The following is a 16,605-nucleotide window of genomic DNA, read 5'->3' as shown; positions in this document are numbered from 1 at the left end:
CCTTTAGAAGAGACTGAGTGGGACAAGCAGCTAGGAGGGCGTTCTTTGTCCTTCAGAGCTGAGAGAGCTGTGCCCTCTGTCACCAGGCTGTGGGCTGAGCACCCTGTGGCCTAGGGCCTGCATTCCCCTGATGGATGGGGCATGGGAAGGCTGGGCTCAATTCTTTCTTTCTATGGGAACTAGTCACAGCTGCAGCTGGGCCCCCACTCTGCCCCGAGGCTGCCATACATGGGCTCCGGGCACTCCCAGCCTGCTCTCAGGGCTCTTGATGCCCACCTTGCTTGGGATTCTTGGACCACTGGTGGCTCCTCCTCAGGCCACTGGCTGCCGGGTGCTAGTGTCACTTCTCAAAGGCCTGGAATCAGGGAGACGGAAAGGCTGTTTGGCTCCTTCCTGCGTCTGTGGGACGTGAACTAGGCCAACACCTGTGCTCAGTGCCTGTCCCCGAAGGGAAAGGAGGCCCCTCCGCCCCAGGCAGCCAGCCAGCCAGCCCTGCCCCAGGCCAAATGCACAGGCTCAGAATAGATCAGACCTGTAATATGGGAAGCAATGAAGCAAACAAGGGAGGGGACGCCCAGGGACCTTACCCCACATGCCCGCGTGAACGGGGAGCTGCCGCACAGGCCGTGCCGTGTTCCTTAACTGGTAGGATAGGACTGGGCTGAGCACACGACCACTGGCTAAATCTAGGATTCCCAAATCGAAGCTTTGTTTTCTCTAGCCAAACTGACCTCTCCCCTAAAAATGAAGGGGTCCTGGGGGTGGTGAGTAGGGAGGGCCCTCAGCTCAGAAATGTCCAGGTGTGGCACCGGTTTGTGAAGGGCCTTCTGGTAGGGGGAGTCCCCCCGCCAGTACCTGGGAAAGGACCCTGCTGTCGTCTTGTTGCTGTGATCGCGGAGCCACCTGCAGCCACAGGACCTGCTGCCACCACGTTCACCAGGTCCATTCAGGTGCCACTGCCTGAGCTGTGGGGACAGTTTGGCAGGAAAGCCCCAGGCTGGGCCCACTGCCACCTCCAGCACCTAAACTTCCCTCTGCTGCCTCTTCCCCCTGCAGCGCTGTGGCACCAAGGTGAAGGGGCGTGACAAAGGGGGGTGGCATGGTGTTGACAATGCAGATTCCTGGGCCTCACCCCCAAGGCTTCGGACTTGCTAGGTACAAAGCCCATACTTTGAGACTCCATTGCTAGCAGTTTGGGATGAGATGGGAGATCAGCGTGAGGCTGGAGAGGGGCACCCCACTCACCAGCATCAGCCCCAGCTGCTGTGCTCCCTGAGCATCTACCAAGCACTGCCAGGTTGTGGCCAGGTGCCTGGCCTGCTGGGAACCTTGGAGCCTGTGATGCAGTGTCTCAAGGCACCAGCATTGCAGGTATTTCCTCCTGGGGAGTGTAGCCCTGATGGCCAAGAGCACCATGTGTACCCTTCATGTCCCGGAGAAAGGGCAGAGCCTCAGGCCTGGGCCTGCTCCCCCAGGACCCAGCAGAAACGAGCATTGGCCAGAGAGGGCCCAGCTCTGGCAGGGCTCAGTTAAGCCCCTTGGCCCTTCCCCCAACTCCACCCACTCCCCGTATGTGGGCAACTGCCCTCACCCACAGGGGCATCTTCTCCGCCTGGGCCTCTGCCCTTCAGGGCTCTGGTTTCAGAGTTGTGGCCCTGTAGGGGGTGGGCCATGGGCCCAACTGGTGTGTCCAGGCCACAGCTGGGCCTGGAAGGCATGGCAGGGGGGAGACTCCCTGTTGCCTGGAAAGGGGGTGAGTCAGAAAAGATTAACACGTTGGTTCAGGAGCGAACTTTCCCTTGGTCTGCTCCAGGAAGCTGAGCACAGTGAGGAGGGGTGGACAACCTCAGGTGTGAGGCATTGTGCACCCATCTCTGCTGCGTCTGCCCAAGTCTTCGGGGGCCCTGAGCTACTGCCCAAAGAAAAATAGCCAACAGAGCAGGAGAAAACGTCAACTGTTTTCTCAGAATGGCTGAAATAACTCAGAACAGGAAAGCGGTGGGGAGAACAGAGTAAATATACAAAACGGATTTGCCAAGGAGCTGCAAGCTGATTCGAGGCCCATGAGGGCGAGGGCTGCCGTGCCCGCCCCTGCACCTCAGATGTCGGTTTCCAGGTGCAGATCTTGGTCTGAGCCCACGACATTTCTCCTCGCTTCCTCTGTGCACAGAGGCTGTGGTGCTGGGTTGGGCTGGGCAGCACGGGTCCTGTGCAGCTGTGGGTCTGGGGAACAGTCAGAGAGGAAAACCTGAGCCCAGTGGGCATGGATCTCCTGGGGTCCAAGTGACCTGGCAGGTTCCTTTCGTGCCCTGCCCTGCCCCTGCCTAGTTGCGGGCCTTCCTATTTGTGCATGAGTAGGATGGTTCCTGTTGCACCCTGTTCTCTTGTGAGCCCTGAGGCTCCCAGCGTTGTCAGAAAGGGTGCCCAATAGTACTATGGCCATCAGCATACCCCACTGTCTCTTCCACATCTTCCCACATGGTTGGAGAACTCAGAGGGATGGACCAGCAACAGTTACCCCTCGGGGAGCACCTAATGTGTACCAGGCACAGCCTGTAGGGCAGTATTACTCTCCCCATGGAAGCTTTACAAACTTAAATTACTTGCCTGGGGCCCCCTCCAGGGAGTGGTGTGACTTTGGAGCCTGAGCCCACAGCTACAACGCTCTACATACCAGGGGTTCCCAGATGGACTGTGTGCCACCATGAGATGGCATAGTACCTGCTCACGTCAATAGGTTGAGAGCTGCCTGGGCTCGTATGCTCCTGGGGTAGAGAGGCGGCTGGAACTAAGCACCCTAGTTATCATTCCCGGCATTTACTTTTGGCTTCTATGAGCCTCAGTTTCTCCATCAGTAAATGGGATCCCTGCCTGCTTTTGCTGGCAAGAATGGAATGAAAATATTTATAAACATACTCTGGAAATAAAATTATCATGTGACACACATCTAGAAATAAAACACAGAGCCCGCTGTTGCCATACCCCCACATATGTGAATCGGTGGATTCTGCAAATAATGGGAGTTAGTCTCTCTCAATTCTGTTTCTAAAAAAAAAAGTATTTTAGAATCTTTCTAGATCTGCTATATACTCCCTGGCATTCTGAAATAGGGTTCTTGATAATGCCAGTTCACCTTTAGGGACACTACAGAGCCTGCCGGCAACTGGAGCTGTCTCACATGTCCCTAGGCTGCCCTGCAGTGTCATTTCTTGTGCCTGGCTTTCCTGTGGTCTCTTCCCTGCTGCTAGGCCATCAAGCTCTTGTCACCATTTGCTGGTGTCAGAACTGTTATAGGTCTGGAGAGGGACTGGTGGTTTTGGGCAGAGAGATTTAGGAAAATTTTTTTCATTTGCATTTTCTGGTTTTTCTGTAGTGAGTATGTTTCATTTCTCCAATAAGAAAAAAAAATGACAACTCCTCCTGGCCACGTGTACCTATCTTGATCCTAGGCTGTAGGGTGACATATATGACACTCCCTGGGCCCAGCCGTACTGCTTTTCTGGGCAGAAGCGTGCACAGCTCTGTTGGCCAGCCTGGGCTGGTGTCTGAGGTGGACCCTGGGCCTCGACTTGTGGTTCCAGCTGCATGCTGAGCGACGCTGTCTGCCTCTGGGCCCAGCAAGTCCGCAAGGGGCACCTGACACCAGTCCACTGGAACTGGGCGATGGCGGCTTGCTGGACACGACCCTGGGCTGCTGACTGGGCCCAGGCCTCTAGGACCCCGGGGGAGAGGGAGGAGCCCATATCTACGGCAGCTGTAGGGAGCCCTCTCCAGCCCAAGCCTGCGCCCTGCAGGAAGGGGACCTCCAGGCAAAGCTCTGCTCCTCCTCCCCCCATCCCTTTCCTGGAGAAATCTGGTTCAAACGGGCCTGGAGAGCAACAGAATATCACACAAGCATCCTGTCTAGGGGACAGGGAGGCAGTCCTGCCAATGACACCGTGCCTCCCCTTCCCTCACAAGAACATTGGTGCTCGTTTGAGCACCGGCTGTGTTTTTGGCTGGAGTGGTATGTTTTCACGTGTTAACTCTAGTCCCTGGGGCCACCATGCAAGGCAGGCCTGCTGTCCTCCTTTGACCTGAGCCCACAGCTACAACTCTAATAACCAGGGGCTCCGGGTTAGACTTCAAAGTTACAGCCCAGAGAGGAGTCCTATAGCTGGAAAGTACAGATGTGGGCTGCAGTGACCAGGATCGCTTCTCCCCATTACCCTCAACCTCCTGAGCTCTGGCATCGGCCGGCAGCCACCAGTACCCCTATCGCTGCCCCAAACGCGCTGGAGGCTCCGGCTGGAAGCACAGTGTGTGGCTGCCCTCAGGCCGTGAGCACCCACGTGGCACTTAGCTTCTGGGTAGCGTGAGCCTGGCTGACCTGGTGTAGTGGGACTTACACGCCCGCAGCACCCAGCACAGGGCCATCCGGGCCCAGGCACAAGCTCTCTCTTCTGACAGCTGGTGCGTCTCGCAGCGTTGGCCCAAGACTACTCGCCGTGCTACAAAGGCCTGCTGAGTCCAGACCCTCCTCGGCTGCCTGTCTGCCCAGCCCCGCTGCACACAGCTTTTCCGGTGGACAGTGGAGGCCCGGGCCATGTACTGTTCCCTTGCCCTGGCTTCCGCTGCCTGTGCTCCCCTCCTCATGAAGAATGTGACTCCCCACGCCCTTGTCCTCAGGCCATCCTGGGAGTCTTGCTTGGCCAGGAACACCCCTGGGTCTCTCATGACTCCACACCAGGCCTGGAAGCAGCTATGAAACAGGAGCAGAGGAGGGGCCTTTCTAGCTCTCTCAGAGTCAAAGTCACGTTTATTCAACATTTACCCAAAAATTCCCCACAAAATATAAGTTATACATAGTTTTGCATACACCACCCTGTGCCTTAAAAAAAACAACAACATAGGGCCCGAAGTGTAACAGCCGAAAGCCCTGACTTTCATTAAGGGGCCTCAGTGCAAGCAGACCCGGGCTCAGGAGGGCAGATGCTCCCAGGGAGGGTGTGGGTTCAAGTCCCAGTTCCGCTGGGGACTTGCTGGTGCCTGCCTCCCCTCACGAGCCACTCTGGGGCAGGAGGTTGCTGAGGGGAACACGGTCCCCCACTCCCCAGGGGCCAAGAAAATGTTTTCACTGTTCAGGTGCAAAGGCTGTCAGTGGTCCCTTGCCCCTGTGGGGACGCTGAGAACGTTTGCGGACTTGTAACTCACCGCACGGTGGGAGGAAGCGTCGGCACTGCCCTCTGCTTCTGAATGTGCGTCAGCAAACTGCATCCAGGTTTTACTAGAACATCTCTGTTTGAGATTGCACTTTCTACTTCTAGCAACTGCACAGACTCCTCAAAACACGTGGTGTTGGATCCATGGGCGGTGGCTATTTGAGGAGCTGATTTTCCCCATCTTTCCTGTACCCTCTAAACCAAAGGTCCGACATGGCCGGGAGGTGGAGACCTGGGGCCTGTCAGGGCATTGTGTGGGCTCAGGGGCTTGTCATCCTCACCTCCCAAACAAAGCAGATAATGGAAAGGTCATGACTGTAGCTCCAGGCTGGGCGTCCTTTCCTGCCCCCCATTTCCCAGGTCCCAGGCCTATGGTGGCAATCCAGCATCCTATCCCCTGGTTTTCCCAGAGCGGTGATGACCTTCTCCCTCCCACCCCAGGTCCACCCGCCTCTGCAGTAGGAGCTGCTCTGCCCTGACCACTGTATGTCTTTGGTGAGCTGCTGCCTGCTGCCAGCCTTGGGACACAGCTCTCGGCCAGCCCTGGAGGAGGGCCTATACCCACCACCGGTACTTATCCTGCAGGAACTGCTGCCCCGTGGCCACAGAGATGCTGAAATGCCACTGAGTACTCATTCCAGACTCATGCCTGGGCTCTGGGTAACCATGGACCCCTGCTCAGCCAGCCCTTTGCCCTCTACCCAAGTGGGAACAGAGGAGGCCCCCTTAACTGTCTGGGTTAAAATGCTTTGATTCCAGGTAGCCTACTGGTGGCTAGGCCAACCCAACCCATAGAGGCATTTTTGTTTTTAACTTTCTTGATGATGTTTAGGAATCAGGAGAATTCACCTTAAAATCTAGATTTCCAGTTTTTCTTTCAAAACTACGATGTCTGGCAATACTGGGCCAGCATTCCTTGGTGACAGTCGGGCTGGAGGAACTTCCTAGGACACCCAAGTTCCCACCCACCAGCCCACTGACGCAGTAGGTCAGCGTAGCGGGAAGCCTCTAAAACGGTGCCCAAGAATCCCCACTGCCAACTGGGCTCCGAGGGTGCCCCGACTCAGTGCTGAGACCCCTGACTCCTGAAGGCCAGCCGTGAGAGATGAAGATGAAGGTGAAAATGCTAATGGTGGTAAGTCTCCTGGGAGCTGGTTCTGAGCCAAGCACTTTGCATGGATGGTCTCGCAGAAACCACACAATCACCCTATGTTGGGGGAACTGCTGAGCCCCATTTTACAGATGAGCAAGCTGAGACTCAGAGAGGTTAAGTCGCTCATTTAAGGCCCACACACCCAGAGAATGGAAGAGCAGGGATGTGAGCCCAAGACCACAGTGTCCACACCCCCAGGTTCTGCCCTGCCTCCCCAGCCTGGGCTCTGTCCTGTGGGGACACCATCACTGGACTGTGTGCTGGAGGACACAGAATCTGGGTCTCCCCGAAGGACCCTGGCCACCCCTCACCCTCAGTGCCCCTGACCCAGTCCCTGACTCACTCTGCCAGCAGGAGTACCAGTGGCGCAGGGCACCTCGCACCAGTCTCCGCCATTGCCCTGAGCCCACTGCTTCGCCTCGTAACACTGCACCCGCCGCTGCCGCCACAAGCCCAGTGCAGCCCTGCAGCTCCAACCTCAGGCCCAGTAGGCAGCCTGCTCTCTCTCAGCCCCTCTGCAGCCTGGAAGGATGCTGGGAAGGGGAATGTCTGCCCTGAGGGTGGTCACTGCCACCCCAGGCCAGCCCGACCCTCCCCTCCCCTTGCCGCAGAAAGGGGCTTGAGGTTACTCCTGTTTCCATCACGGGAGAGGGTGGGTTGATGGGGGCTGAACATCTCAAATGCTACTCCGAGGATCACAGTGACAGGTGGTGGGGATAATATGGGACCTCAATGTCAAGTCCTGTGCTCAGCCACTAGTGATAAACATTGCTATGAACCGAGTGTTTACTATGTGCCAGGCACTCTGCTGGGATTACTTGCCCCGACCTTGTTGATTTCCACTGGAGCACACAAATCAGGAAATAGGGACAAGGACAGCTTGTAACCCAGGCAGAATGACTCTTAAGCATTGTGGTATGAATGAATAAATGAATGAGCCCCAGCTGTGAATCTCTGAGAAAAAAGATAAGCCCGCAGGGCAGTGTGGTAGGGTAGGAGGAGTGAGAGGGTCTGAGTCTGGGACCAACTCACTGGGCATGAGGTGGGAGCCCTCTGGGATGCAGACCCCCAGGGGATGCTGCTGGAGGCCCGGGGAAGGAGGTGTGGAGCTCTGGATTCCCTGGGCCCCCTCCTCCTGCCTGCCCCCCGGGCATCCGTACGCCTAGCCCTCTCCTGCTCCAGTGAGCTGCAGGGTGTGCTGTGGCCCGGCCAGGCTTCCCCTCCCGGCCGCTGTGTGGTGGAGGTGGTCCTGGCACTGTCTGATGGGGTGCCCGGATCCCTCACCCTCAAGTCCACCCTCTCAGGCACACCCCAGAAGAAGGAGCCGGAGGAAGGGGCAGGAAAGAGAGCAGAGCTGGGAGGGTGCCACCTCATGCCAAACACAGGCTGGAGCACTGCCTCCCAAACTGGCCACACACTGGGACCACTGGGGGCTCTAAGAAATACCCATGCCCCCTGGGATCGCATGCCCAGAGATTCTGATTTAATGGTCTGGGTGGCCTGGGCTGCCAGACTTTTCCAAAGCTCCCAGAGTGACCTGTGATCAGCTAAGGCCGAGACCACTGTTCTACCTGTATCACCTGGCTGATCCCTGTCACATTCCCTGGGTGGGTGGGGGCCACACAGCTGATGAGGGCTGGGGCTGGTCCCCAGGCCCAAGGACCCCAGCAAGAGACCACATGTAAAGCCACACCAGTTCTTCTGCTTCTGCTCAGTTATAAAGATAGGCTGATATCTGGCAGAAAGTGATTTCCCCAAACTCCAAACAGCAGAAGACCTGGGACCCAAACAGTCCTTTCCGTCCATAGGGCAGCCCGGGCTTGCTGCGAGAAGAACCAGCTGTGTTCCGACGCCCAAAGGCCAGAGGATGAACCGGGAGTGCGACGGCTGCGTTCTCAAGGATCACGGTGAACCGACTTTCCCTGGAGCTCCGGGGGTGCGATTAAAGAGACTGAGGGTCCAAGTGGACCAGGTGGGTGTGGGATGATGGATGCAAGTATGTGGCTTTCAAGGACAGAATTCTTAACCCTGCCTATGCCTCCTGACATCCCTCACCAGCCCCTCCCCTCGCCCACAGCCGGCGGCCTGGGCTCTGAATCCCAGCAGGGAGGCTTGTGTGAAGGCAACAGCAGGAAGCTCTCATTACGGGGACCTTCTTGCTGCTGACTCAGAGCGTGATTTAGAGCAAGCTGCTCAGTCCCTCTGAGCCTCAGTTTCTCTAGCTGTATAGTGAGGCAGATGGGGACAGAGGGATAGGTGACTCCTTCACTTCTTCATTTATAGTATCTACCCTGAGCCTGTGCCATGCCAGGCATCTGCAAGGTGCTGGGAGACATGGTTCCTGCCACCAGGAGGCTCCCACCCAGGGAGGAGATGGGCAAGCGGTGGTTCCAGATTCCCGGGAGGGAGACGAGCATGAAACCAGCCTCCTGGTGGTTCCAGCCATCTGGGTAGAGCTCTGTGTCTGGGCCCCGGCCGCCCACGGCTGCCACGGCTCTCTGCTCAATCACTGTCTCAGTGCCCCTGCACCATCGCCCCTGGCCCCTTACCTGCTGGGGCCACATGGAGGAGCAGGGCATGACCCACTGCCTACGGGACACCCCTCCTGTGTACCCTGTGTCCCCAGGCCTACAGGACACCCCTCCCAGTGCACCCTGTGCCCCCACGCCTACAGGCCTAACCCCAGGTCACACTCATGGCCACCTCCTCAGCCTGCGGGTGCTGGGACATCCGCGTCCTCCAGAGCAGCAGTGCCCGGAGGCCTTGCTCCCAGGGCAGCCGCTGGTCCTGGGCTGTGGCTGCCCCAGGAGCTGAGCTGCAGGTGGCCACATTCCCTGAGAAGCAATCAAGGAATAAATCGGCAACATCCGCAGTGGCTTCCCTCTGCTTAAAGCCACTGGTGGCTGCTGCCTCAGGGCCGCTTGGGGCCTCTCCCCAAGCAGGTACTGCCCCCTCCCACAGCCTCCAAACCCTCTCCTCCAGGTCATGTCAAAGACTCCATCTTCCCCATCAGGTTTTGGGGGCAGGGGCTGCATGTCCCCCACAGACCAGGAGCTTCCCAGAAGCAGGGACCATATCCCTTCTGGGTGGAAGACGGCACGAAGTCTCTTGCCTCGAGAATCTCACAAATGGGGGTAAGGATGGGGCCCAGCCAAGGCCTGCCTGCTCCAGGGATCCTCCCCAGACCCTCCCAGGCCAATCAGCCTGTAACCCTAGAAAGCTTCCAATCCATCGCCTCCCATCACAATTCAGGTGGGGCCCACTGCAGGAGCCTGAGGGGCACCATTTGCTGGGGTGGGCGGGACGGGGAGCCCCACAGCCCAACACCCACTCACCTCCCCTCTGCCAGGGGAGGGACAGCTAGGTCTCCTTTGCCCTATTGGAGGCCCGGAGCTGCTTCATCCGCACCCACTGTTGCAGGCATATCTTCAGGGTCCCTGCCCGGTGGTCAGCCAGGTGGTCCCGGTGCAGGGCCCCTCTTCGCACAAACTGCTGCCAGGCCCCCAAACACCTGGGAGGACCGAAAGGGCTAGTGCTACAGAAGCAACTGCAGCCCCAGCCGCCTGCCTCATGCCAGACACACCACTGAGTCCTTGGGCAGGCGACTTCCCCTCTTGGAGCCTCGGTTTTCTCATGTGTAAAATGGGGCTGCAGTAAGGATGGCATGCCACCTGCTCAGGCCACGACACCATCACCTCTGGGTGCCTGGATGGCCTCAGCAGCCTCCCACCTGGCCTCCGGCACCCACTCTTGGCCCTTCCCCCAGCCAGTTCGTCCTCAGTTACAGAGTGATTTCCTTTTTTCAAATCTCAAATCAAATCATCTTACTCCCCCACTGAGATCTCCCAGTGGCAGTCCTCTTGCTGTTGTTATGATAAAATTTCAACTCCTCCCCACAATCTGCAAGACTGTGTATGATCTGGCCCCCCACATCCCTTTCCAACATCATCTTAAACCTGCCTGGGCCCACACCCCGTGCTAACACGGCTCCAACTCGACCGTAGTGCTTTGAGTTTTCCATCCATTGCAGGGTCTTTGCACATGCTGTTGTCTGCCTGGTGCCCTCCTGTCTGCTTTCTCTGTTGGTCAACCACACACTCTTCTCACTTCCACCGAACCATGGTCTAGGTCAGCTTCGTTTGTTCAAAGTTCTTATAGAAAACTACCCCAGGGGGATGCAATCAGAAAGAGGCAGACCTTAGGAAACTACCGGACAAGCAACACTTCAATGGATAAATTGCAAGGAAAAAAAGAATAGAGGGAAGGCCGTAACATAAAGAGACTTAATGACTTATCAGACAGTCACAACAGGTGGACCTTATTTAATCCTCAAACAAGCTATAACGAAATACATTCTTGTAAAACACTGGAAATTTGCTGACCAGGTATTCATTGATATTAAGGAATTGCTCATCTTTTAGGTGTGATCACAGCATTGTGGTTATGTTGTTTAAAAGAACCTTTACCTTTAGAGATACTATAGAAATATTTATGGATGGAATGCTATGATGTACGGGATTTGCCTTAAAATAATGTGGAGGGGGAAATAGTTGTATAGATGAAATGGGTTTTCTCAGGAGGTGATCTTCTCGAAGCTGGGGTTTATATCCTCTTTTACTTTTGTGTAAGATTTAAATGCCTCATAATAAAAAGTTAGTAGAAACAAGGAAAACAAAACAAGGGAAAAAAAACCTCATAGATGTATGATCTGTGTTCCTTCCCTTCGCAACACTCAGCTCGGGCAGTATTTGCAAATGCCTTTTGTGATGGCTCATCCCCTCCGCCCCCTCCCAGGCCTTGGTTTCCTTGAGGGCAGGCCGGAGCTGGCACTGAGCTTGGCTCATAACCAAATCCCAGCCCCGGGGCAGTTTCTTAGGCTCTCAGCAAACAGCAGCTGTTTTCCCTTATTTTCATCGTTGTTTCAATACTACAAGGAGTCAGAACCAATTTAAAGGGCATCTCCCAGCTGCAACCCACCCTCACTTCAGGGCAGGGGTTCCCCACACCCACATCCTTCCACTCCCCCTACCTGCAGAGCCAGGCTCGCTGGGGCCGGATGTCCAGTGGGGCCACGCAGGCTGCATGTGCAGCATGACGGCACCAGGCCTGGCGGCGCCTCCACATCCTCTGAGCCCTCAGTGTGGCCCTCAGAGCCTCTCCCCGGACCTCCCTCTCCTGCCGGGCCCACTGCCTCTGATGGCACTCCAGGAGGAAGGCCGGAAAGGGAAGGAGCAAGAAAAAAGGGTTGGCAGAGGGGAGGTTCAGGACAGGAGAAGCCTGGGATGCCAGGCTGTGTCACTCCCCATTCCTGGGCCTCAGTTTCCCCATGAGTGAATGATGTTTAAAGGACCTGACACTCAAGCTTCTACTGGGCCTGTACCCTCGTCAATGGCACACAAATTCAGGCTGTGCACCTCTCATCCTGTGTGCCCTCGAGTTGGCCATGTAATTTCTCCGTGCTTCAGTTTCCCATCAGCAAAATGGGCACAATGCCTTGCCTAGGTCACTGTGAAGCTCAGTGGGATCAAGTCTGGGTAGTTGCCAGAGTAGATGCTCAATAAACGATCACTTGGGACCCCTTGCCCTCTGCGGGGGCTTGGGCCCTGACCGGCTCCGTCTCCCCTGCTTTCCCAGCGCCCCACAGCTCACCGACGAGTTGTTGCAGGCCATGCTGGGTCTGGACTCGCCCGTCTCCTCCATCTGGTCTGGGCCTAGAATGTGATGGAGTCAGCCGGGCACCCGTCTCCCTGCCTCAGACTTCCTGGACTGAGAGTGAAGCTGCTCAGAGAGAATCTGATGCCTGGGCCGCGGGAGAATGCATGGTCCCAACCTGCCCACCCTGGCCTGAGGCAGGTGCTGCCCACCCACAGGAGCAAGGGGCACAGAGCCACCCCTGTTCCCTTCCAGACAGTTCATTTTATTCCTGATTCTATAATTGATTTGGGGCGGGGGTCCTGCTTTCACACTGTTCTCTTCAGTACTATTTGGATTTTTACAACAAACACATATTGAGATAGATATTATTTAAATAATTATTTTAGATGCATTTGCCTAATTTAAAAATAAGAACAAAAACAATGCATTGCTATAGTGGAAAATTGAGGAGGTGAAGAAGAAAATAGCCAACTGTAATCCCACTGCTCCAGAAATAAGTATTATTTGCATTTTAGTATTTTTTTTTGAGGAAATACTTATTTTTATTTTTAATAGTAACACACATAACATGAGATTTACAATCTTAACCATTTTTAAGTGAACAGTTTAGTAGTAGTAATTTGTAATTTATACTGTTGTGCAATATTTTAGTATTTTTCCTCCTGGTCCTTTTTCTATGCATTGTTTAACATGCATAGAAAAAAATGTTTTAGCTACTATTTTTTATCCTTCTTTTCTTTCCATTTAATACCATCATAACCATTTTTCCCTATCATTAAAACCTCTATGCAAATACCCATAAAACTACATCCAGGAAGGAGGATACGTGGGAGGAAGGGTGAAACTTTCAACTATTTTGAATGTTTTTTTCAAACCAAGCATCCATTTGTGTTATAGAAATAACACCAATAATGATATTGAAATGAAAAACAAAGAAAAAAAGAACAAGGAGGAATTTTTAAAGTCTTGTATCAAATAGTTGTCGAATGTTTATCACACGGTTAAATGTTACTTTTCTCGCTCCCTGTTGGGCATTCAGGCTGCTGGGAAGTTTTGACAAGTATAAATAATGCTGTGATGGACACTTTGCACGCATCTTTGTCCATCCTCATTCCTGTGGGGGGGAGGGGCAGTGGGGGACGCAGAGGCAGGAAGAGGGTGAGGGAAGGCCACCAGCACTGCGCAGGCCACACTGGCCAGCCTGGGCTGTCCCAGACTACCTGTTTCTCCAGGTGGGATCCTCCACTGGCTTCCTTCCTGGGGTGCCTCGGCCTTGGCCTCCCCCAGAGGATGGGGGTCCTGGCCCAGCCTGGATATGGGGCTGCCCTTGTTTCTGCTGCAAAGGCAGGTTTCTCCACTGGGTCAGTAGAGAAGGGCAAGAGGGATGCTGGGTGCAGCCTCAAATGTGCCCTGAGAGGGGCACCAGAAAAAAGGGCAGGAGCAGGAGTCAAACATTCTGTCAGAGTCCAGAGCCTGGGGTCGTAACCATTAGACTGCCCTGCCTCTTTGGGAATGGAGAAATGAATGGAGAGATGGGGCCCAAGAGGCAGGGCTTTCCTTGGGAGGCGCGACCTGGAGCTGGGCCCTCCTGGAGCCCTTCTTGCCCAAGGAGGGAGAAACACAGGCGTGCCCTTCCAGGCCTGGTACACAAACCACTAGTAAAAAATAGCAACTTCTATGGTAGAGAGCTTGTTATGTGCTAGGCAGGGTTCTGAGGTGCTTATATTTATTAATTCAATCTCACAACAACCCTGAATGTACTATTATTGTCCCATTTTAGAGCTAGAGATCAAGGCACAGAGAGGTTAGGTGACTTGCCTAAGGCTACAAAGTGAGAAAGTGTGAACAAAGAAAAGTAGCAGAGGCAGGATTTGAACTCAGGAAGAGCTGGTTCAGGCATCTGGGCTGATTACCACCAGCTCTACTGCTGATCACTCAGGCGGTAAATTCATGCCCTAGAAGAACCTCCCGTCTAGACATAACAGCACTTCATCCCTCCCCATGGACCAACCTGGAGGCTGCTGACCTTTTGGAAGCTCTGGGGCCAGCAGGGCCTGAGTGTGTCGCCCCCATGCCACCTCCAGCTGGGCCTCCCGGAGCCACAGTGCCCAGGGCAGCGCCAGTTGGCAGCCCAGCACTGCTGCCGTTGATGCGGCCTGCTGCCCCAGTGTCAAGTGCCCAGGGCAGCGCCAGTTGGCAGCCCAGCACTGCTGCCGTTGATGCGGCCTGCTGCCCCAGTGTCAAGTGCCGTCAGGCTCTGAAACATCTGGACAGCTGCTGCTGGCTGGGGACAGACCAGTGCTGGTCAGGGGCGGGCCTGGCCCCTCAGCCCTGGGAGCAGCTGGGCGCTCGGCACCCCATCACCTTTCTGACCTTGATGAGGGTGCAGAAGGACAGACCAGCTGCAGATGGGAAGCACGTCCTGCTGCTGAGGCTAGTCTAGGGGATCCCAGCCAGGAAAGCTCCGAGAGGCCAGAGCACGCCCCGCCGGACTGCAGCGAGCACAGGGCAGCTGCAGAGGTTTAAGATCCCAAGCAGTCCCCATGTTCCTGTCCTTGGCGCCCAGAGGCCCCCTGTTTCCCCGCAGGGACAGTGTGAAGGAGTTTACGTTTCCCCTAAATCCTGCACGAATCTGCCATCAAAGCCTTCTCTCTATCAGGGCCTCGTCCCCATTCACCCAGGCAAATGCGACAGGTGCTGTCCTAGGAGTAAGGCCTCACCTGGCTCTCCTGGGCTCCCGGCTCCCGATGTTTCGGGCGTTGTTCTTAGAAAGCAAAAGGACATGACACAGTTCTCAGGGTGAGAAGCAAGCAGGACAGGACCGCCCCCGCCACACCTGCCTGTCCAAGGCCTCCCTTTCTGGGAGAAGAGGGCTGACAGGGTAGTGACGGCCAGCTTGCAGTGAGAATTCTGGGGAGGAGGGAACGGGGGCCCTGCAGCCACCCAGCTCCCACCCCAGCCTCCTCTGGCCCGTACCTGCAGGGCACTCCTCGCTGGGGCTGTGTCTGGGGACAGGAAGCCATCCTTTCTTCCTCCCTGCTGACCTGCTCCTGCGGGGCCACCGCCCCTCCTCGCTGTCCAGGTAGGACACCCCAGGCTGCACTAGAGCAGGCTGAAGAGCAGAGTCTGGCCTCCCTGTTACCTGCCCCTTGAGGGAGCTGGGGGTCCCCCGCTGCCCCCGCCATACATAGGCCCTGGGGAACAGTTCTCTCCTCGCCTCAGGTCAAGGAAATCCCCACAAGCACCCCTGAAATGGTCTCTGCCATGTGGGCTTGCTGCTCGCCTGAGGATGTGACAGACCAGCGCGGCCCCCTGGTGTCTCTGGGAAATCCACAGTTTCCCTAACACCTCGGGGGTGTTTCTTCCTCTTGTGCCAGGAAGCAAGTACCAGCTGGCTGGGTTGGGGGTGGGCAGTGAGTGCCTGGCTATTGCTGGTCCAGGGGTCCTGCTGCACAGGGCAGGGGGTTCCCAGGATGCCTGCCACCCAAGACAGACTACCTGGTGCTCCAGGTGCTGCACAGAGGCCAGCAGCCAGTGGATAGCAGCTTGGGATGGGGCCCACACCTGGCTCTGGGCAGGCCTGCCAGGTCCTCCAGGGTGAGGGGCTCCCCCACAAGCCTGGAGGCCCCGCTCTCCAGGCCACACCATGATCTGGGGCCTGGCTGTGTGTGCCCGTCAAGAGGGGCAAAGCATGCAGAGGGCTTGAAGTCTGGGCAGGGCGTATCTGTGACCAGCAGCCAGGACTGTCTCAGTCTAGAGGATGTGTAAGCCAGGGGCCCTTGGGGTAGGGGGCTTCCCTGGTGCATCGGATGGGGCCAGAGGCTTTCCTGAAGCTCTGAGCAGAGGCTGGGGCTGGTGTGACTTCCATCCCTGGCCAAGCTGGTCTCTCTTATGTTCAGGTTACTCTGCTGGGCAGCAACCTCTCGGGCTTTCTCCCGGGGCCTCTTGGCCGGGGTCTTCAGGTTGCTCTGCTGCCAGAAACCCGAGCTGAGCAGCCGGCCATTCATGTCCTTCAGGGTGAGGTTCAGGCCAGGGCCAGGGCTGGCCAGGTTGGTCTGGACTCGGCAGGGCTCCTGGCACAGCACTGCTCCTGGGGAGGGGGTGAGAGCAGGCCCTCCCCTCTCGGCCTGGCAAACAGGCACCCACCGGCCATGTCCACTGACCAGGCTGACAGGCAGGTTCTTCAGGAATCTCTGTTGCTCTAAATGGAGGAAAGACAGTCATGCCCTGGGGGAGGACTTGGTGGTCAGTGCTTGGGCGGGACAGGTGGGGCCAATCAGGACGCAGAGGGAAGGGACCAGGCCCTGGGCCGGAGGGAGCCAGGATTCCCCTGGGGGACAGAGGGGCCTGGAGCAGAGCGGAGCAAGGGTCTGCCTGGGTGCCTGGCTGCATGAGGCAGGGAAAGGGCAGGGGCAGGGAGGAGGGTAGAAGGAGGCAGGGAGACAGTTATGATGCTGCTGAGGGGGTCCCAGGTGAGAGGTGATGGGCTGGACCCGGGGGGGCAGGGAGGGTGGAGGCTTAGAAGAGGGGGCGAAGGAAAGAGAAGGGTCAGGCAAGACTCTGATTTCCAACTTGAGCAAAGACGGGGGGAGGGGG

The 16,605-nt window shown here is 56.4% G+C and overlaps 1 protein-coding gene and 1 long non-coding RNA gene across 2 annotated transcripts; both read right to left on the bottom strand.

Moving 5' to 3' along the window:
• Positions 1 to 9,062: 9,062 nt before the first annotated feature.
• LOC130683305 (uncharacterized) lies at positions 9,063 to 11,508 on the bottom strand. The gene is made up of 3 exons (XR_008996894.1): positions 11,384 to 11,508; positions 9,690 to 9,865; positions 9,063 to 9,188 (listed from the first exon to the last, which is right to left on the bottom strand). It is a non-coding gene; the product is annotated as an uncharacterized LOC130683305 (long non-coding RNA).
• Positions 11,509 to 13,209: 1,701 nt separating this feature from the next.
• Positions 13,210 to 16,217, bottom strand: C4H1orf167 (chromosome 4 C1orf167 homolog; the record flags this gene model as incomplete). The annotated part of the gene is given in 3 exon segments (XM_057501923.1): positions 13,210 to 15,465; positions 15,468 to 15,590; positions 15,593 to 16,217. Coding segments are annotated over 3 exon segments (981 nt in total), but the record flags the coding sequence as incomplete, so codon positions are not given.
• Between the last annotated feature and the right edge of the window lie 388 nt (positions 16,218 to 16,605).

The sequence above is a fragment of the Manis pentadactyla genome, chromosome 4 (assembly GCF_030020395.1).
Source record: "Manis pentadactyla isolate mManPen7 chromosome 4, mManPen7.hap1, whole genome shotgun sequence".
Lineage (NCBI taxonomy): Eukaryota > Metazoa > Chordata > Mammalia > Pholidota > Manidae > Manis > Manis pentadactyla.
This window is presented reverse-complemented; position numbering and strand designations above follow the sequence as displayed.